This window comes from Rhagoletis zephyria, unplaced genomic scaffold (assembly GCF_001687245.7).
Source record: "Rhagoletis zephyria isolate East Lansing unplaced genomic scaffold, Rhagoletis_zephyria_1.1 Rzeph_scaffold_27317, whole genome shotgun sequence".
NCBI classification, from domain to species: domain Eukaryota; kingdom Metazoa; phylum Arthropoda; class Insecta; order Diptera; family Tephritidae; genus Rhagoletis; species Rhagoletis zephyria.
This window is the reverse complement of record NW_016184374.1, coordinates 1-5243: the sequence shown is the minus strand read 5'-3', so window position 1 is coordinate 5243 and position 5243 is coordinate 1. Positions and strand designations below refer to the sequence as shown.

Sequence of the window (5243 nt, the reverse complement as noted above, 5' to 3'; positions counted from 1 at the left end):
TAACTTACATCATCCTCTTTTAATTCAAGCACCGAAGACAAATCCCATTCTGTGGTTGGCAAGGGCTGCGAAATAAAGCGAGCTGCAGTCGCAACCGCTGGTATAGCATGTTTCTGTAGCGACACGACCTCCCATAAAGAGCTATCTAAAGCGTTGGATTTTGTGGGATCGCGCTCTTCCATGATAAATGGGTCACGGGAAACTTAATAATATAAAAAATGTATATGTTTAAGTAATTTGGTATAATTTATATAATTCTTCTCGATTATTATGTAGTACCTTCAATAGCGTCTTGTGCGCATATAAGTCGTTTTAGGCCGGAATGGCGTAATATCAAGTTGCCAATGAAATGTAAAATAATTATAGCATCTTGTGGCGGCGCAATTATGCTAAGTCGTGCCAGACGCTTAACAAATGCTGCTACCAAATTTTCAGGTAGATGTGTAGAGCTTAAAAATATATCCGCCAGATAAAACAAACGTGCCTTAAATTTTGTGTGGAAAATTTCTGGCTCAAACATAGAATACAACTTCTCATATATATTTGGATATGTAATATTATGCTTCTGTATGAGAGTGAAAATGCCTTGCAATGCTAGTAAGCTGACTGGACCACCTAAATTAAAAATTTCAATATGTGTTCTTTTTTTATTAATTCGAAATTTGATTTGATACCGCAATCAAGTGAATCCATAAGAAAATCCGTCAGCAATATAGGTTTATCCAAATGAGGCAAAATTCGTTCCAACAATACGATAAGCATTTGTCTGTGCACTGGCTCCTGTATTCCATCAGTCCATTGCATCATGCAAAGCCATACTTTATTAATACATTTTCGAGTTTGTACATAGTCGAAGCTTTCAAGTTGTGATGATACTCCAACAGGTTCTGTGATGCATAATAACTTTCGCTCATCTTGCACATCTTTTGTTACAGGCAACGCATTTATGAGCTCCAAATAATTCAGAGCAAATATTTCGTTAGAAAAGGCGGTACGTGAGGCTAGAGGCTGCATCAACTTCCAACTATAGAACACAAAATCTAAATATTCGGCATATTCATTGAAACGTTGTATCAGAGCACTTTGTGACTTTATTGGTGAAATAAGTTTTTGAAGAATACTTCGCAGACGATGCTTTTGAAATTTGCTAGGCTCATCTGACTTTTCTAATGGATAGTTTCCTTCAGCTGCCAACAATTTCATGCTTGACACCAAAGCTTGTGTTGCTTCAACAGATTTTTCATGTTCGAAAGAATTAAGTATCAAATTCAGAGACTCTTCGTAGCGTTGTCGTAACCATTCGCGATATTTCGTTTCAGGACCATCATCTAATATAGAAAATTTTGAAAAACTCACAGATTAAGTATTTATTAATCATGCGATACCTTTTGGCTTGAGGGGCGCATTATCAATGCACATTTCCCGCCTCTTTAATAATTCCACAAATATCACTTCCAAAGTCAGAACAGCAGCAGTAATTGACCGTTTTTCTCGAACACAATTCTGAAGGATGAAGCAAATTAATTTATATTTAGCTAAATGCTTACCTATTACATTACATATATCAACATATTAGGCGGAAATAAATCACTCAGTATTTGGTTTCCTTCCTCACCTGAAAATGCTCGATAATATCGACCAGATTATTAGCATGGCGTCGTGAATTAAGGAAATCATTGGCCTTTGCACGCAACTCCTTCGATATCTGGCTGCGTATACCACTGGGATTTGTAATCGATGAGGCTGCACCTACAGCCGTGGCCATGTTTGAAAGCGAGACAGCTGGTAATTACTTGAGCGAAGACTTTAATAATACGTATTCCTAATATTCTACAAAAGGTGCTGTTTAATAGGAGATTGCGTTGTAAATTTCTTGCACAACAAAGTAGCGAAAGAAATATGATTGTAAAAAATAGGTTCAGCCACTTGATCAGCTAACGTGAAGGAAAAGGGGAAAAATCATGGCCGATTCGAGGAGCAACAACAATTTTATCTAAAAATGTGGTGCCATACTTGCTGTTATTTGTAAAGCTGAAGGTAAATAATTTTATTTGCTGCGACGTTGCGTTGATCCGTTGTTGCGTTGACGACGTTGAAAAATTTGCTGTTACACACCTTGCGTTGTAACGCTCATTGTTTTGTAAACAAAAAACAACTGATAAGCATATCCACAAATGTAATTTCAAATGTCAATGCATGAACGCAATAGAAAAGCAGCGAGCTGGTTTACTTTTGACGGCAACCGCGTTAACGCATTCGTAACGGCGTCGTCTGTAACAGCTGTCATACAAATACACGTGTTCAACTTTATTTGACATTTACGGCGAGACGCATTTGCCGGCGAACGTATGTTGTGTATCTTCGCTTTAAGAAGACTTTTATTTTTTATTTTCAGTAACTCAAAGTGCCTTTTTAAGGAATTGTAAATAACGCGAGTACATTTTTACTCTTCACGGCTTTTAGTTTCATATTTCATCCCGTTATACTTTGAGTTAATTTCAATGTCGCCAAAAGACAAGATTCGAGCTTTTCAGGCTTTTCCACCAAACTAAACGATGTCTACTCTGAAGGATTCTGCAAAATGAAAAAAAAAAACCTGTCAAACAACAAAAATGTGAGAAATCTCGCAAACCGCACGGTATCCGATAAAAATTACCCTTCGCAATTTTTGTGGGATCACGCACGCGAGATTTTGCACCACGTGAAGGCGGCCAGTTAATCTGGCAACTACCATTTTGTAATGACATTTTAGAAGTCAACACGTTTTGCGAAGCCCAGGTGAAAACAGTACGTCTCCAAGTACAAAACGTAAACAAATACCATCAAAACAAAAAATGAATTTGGCCACGGACTTTAAACAAATCCCAACACGGGCAACATTAGCATTACAACGGAAAAATCAAACTAGTGACTTTCAAGCACTCATATTTGAAGATCCCACAAAACCTCTGCCCCCGACAAAGGACAATACATTGGAGATACCACAGAATCCCGATGGGGTTGTTACCAAAAGAAGCAAATCTAAAGATGAACCGGAGGAATTCGATATGAAGAAAGCTCGCAATGAAGTACTTCGATTTGCTATGAACAACCAGCGAGTTATCAAAAACAAAAAGAAAATGGAAACATTCCAACTTATCAAAATGGGGGCAAAGCCACCAAAGAAAGAGTATAAAAACTACAAAGAGCTATTAGGCGAACGTAAGCGTTTAAAGCAAATTCGGGAAGAGCGTAAGAAATTCCATCAGTTGGGCAAAAATCAGACAGGTGCTGCTTCTGTGAAATGCCGGAGTAAATCAAAGATGAAGAAACAGCAAAAGAAACGTGCTCCTGTAACCGCAATAGACCAGAATTATGGTGTTGTTAAGCCAAAATTAAAGAAAAAGAAATGAAATATGAAATAATTTCAATAAAGTGAAAATTGTATATGTAATATTGTAATTTTTTATGTTAATGGAAGGCACCAAGACAAATTTTCCTTAGTTATCGGAAGCGTTTTCTGAGAAATATAGCGCAAGTGAAAAACTTAAATATTCAAATAGTTATCAAATATTTTCGCTTATTGTAACCTGACAATGGTCCAAGGATAATAGTCTTGTCCTGAACTCCACTAAGTCATATGTATTACCAATTTCAAAGAAGAAACTTAATATTACTGCCATACCCCTTTTAGTTATTGGTAATATGTAAACCATTACAATTTGTAGATAAAATCACCAATTTGGGCTTTATAATTAACCCGTCTTTGACCTGCACTGATCACATAAATTGTATGGTACTCTCAGAAGTCTACACCAAAATGCAGTAATTACTAGTAAGCGTTTTTTGTTAATAACTTTTGATCAGGTAAAAAAGTGAATTTCCGGATTCTTGTTCCTGGAGTCCAGGCGCGTTTAATAGTACCCTCATTCCTAAATTTTGAATAATTTGGGGGTTGACAGCCCACCTAGGTAATTACCCTAATGTTCTCTTCATACATACCAATTTTTGTTGTACTAAACAAGAACACAAATCTTATTGTACTAATGTAATTCTTTGCTGATAAATAAATATTAAAATAAACAAAGAGTTCGATGAAATTAATCGATTGTATTTTACATGACACTAAAGTTCGATTCCATTATTTCTAATGCATCTCTGCAAAATTTTCAAAAGTCATTATTCAGCTGTGATTACGTGAACTGGATTTTATTTTTAGCGAGTGCAAAATATTGCCAAAATCCTTAAATTGTTTAAAAGGAGATAATGTTCCGTCACCCGTGTTCTCTGTGTACAATTGCCCGTCGGGGATATACCCAGGCAGCAGGAGTGAAAACCCCACAAAGCTCCAGTAGCAGTGCCAGTGTCAACGCTAATGTGCCTGGCTTAAGCAGCAAAATTGTAAAGCCATCATCTACACCATTGGGTCCCGGCGCTTCTCACACTAGTGAATATAAGGTCCCAGAGTACTATTCCTTCAACCGTTTTAGTTATGCCGAAGCTGAAGTAGAAATTGCGAAGTACCGTCTGCCACAACCCTCGGCAAACAAAAAGTGAAATGTGTGGCCGTTGTACGAAAACGGAAGAAATTGCGAAAATAAAGTCTTAATTATTTAAAATTAAATTTTATTCATTGTGTACAAACTATTATTAATGTTATGAAAGTATGTGAATTGAAGTTTATACAATCATCTCCAGTTCACGGGCATAGAAAATAGCTTGCTCTGCCAACTCAACAGATGGTAACGCTTCTTTGGGTTTTGCAACTTTTTCTACGAAATTGTAAACACCATCGGAGCCTAAATTCCAGTTTCGTTNTGACTTTTCAATGCAAGCACCGATTTCGTCACGCACGGTATTAAGCAGGATGTCCATAAAATGATTATAAATTTCCGACGGTGCTGAACTCTACAAACGTAAAAATAAAATTTTCTTAGTACCTACATACAGTATTATTCGACGCAATGTACAATATTAGCGAATACCTTTGCCTGGAAAATTTTATTGTATCGTCCCTCCATTATATATTGTTCCAAAGCTAAAATTGGACGAATATATTTGTTATTCTGAATTGTATCTGCTGACAAAAGTTCTAATTCGGTGTGGAATTCAGAAACTCGGTTTACTGAAAGCAAGTATAGTAGATTTATACCCAGTAATTTGTACATATTCTCAGACTCGCCAATTTGTTGCCTAAAATTTAACGAATTATTAGAAGTATAAATAATTTCTTTTTTATCAGTTTAATTTTACGTACTTATAGT

The 5243-nt window shown here is 36.4% G+C and overlaps 2 protein-coding genes and 1 pseudogene across 2 annotated transcripts; 1 reads left to right on the top strand and 2 right to left on the bottom strand.

The window, feature by feature from the left end:
• Window positions 1-8: 8 nt before the first annotated feature.
• On the bottom strand, window positions 9-1947 carry LOC108382517 (nucleolar complex protein 4 homolog A; the record flags this gene model as incomplete). Its single annotated transcript, XM_017638888.1, has 5 exons — window positions 1616-1947; window positions 1386-1503; window positions 675-1328; window positions 280-615; window positions 9-202 (listed from the first exon to the last, which is right to left on the bottom strand). Coding segments are annotated over exons 1-5 (1452 nt in total), but the record flags the coding sequence as incomplete, so codon positions are not given.
• Window positions 1948-2716: 769 nt separating this feature from the next.
• LOC108382516 (uncharacterized protein C1orf131-like) lies at window positions 2717-3433 on the top strand. The gene has a single exon (XM_017638887.1). It carries the CDS (start codon window positions 2835-2837, stop codon window positions 3390-3392), a length of 558 nt encoding a protein of 185 aa, XP_017494376.1. The 5' UTR covers window positions 2717-2834; the 3' UTR covers window positions 3393-3433.
• Window positions 3434-4584: 1151 nt separating this feature from the next.
• Window positions 4585-5172, bottom strand: LOC108382515 (26S proteasome non-ATPase regulatory subunit 8 pseudogene; annotated as a pseudogene).
• Window positions 5173-5243: the final 71 nt, after the last annotated feature.

What these genes read in the sequence shown, in the direction of transcription:
- LOC108382516 (XM_017638887.1), top strand. Translation starts at nt 2,835, where the DNA reads ATGAATTTGGCCACGGACTTTAAACAAATCCCAACACGGGCAACATTA.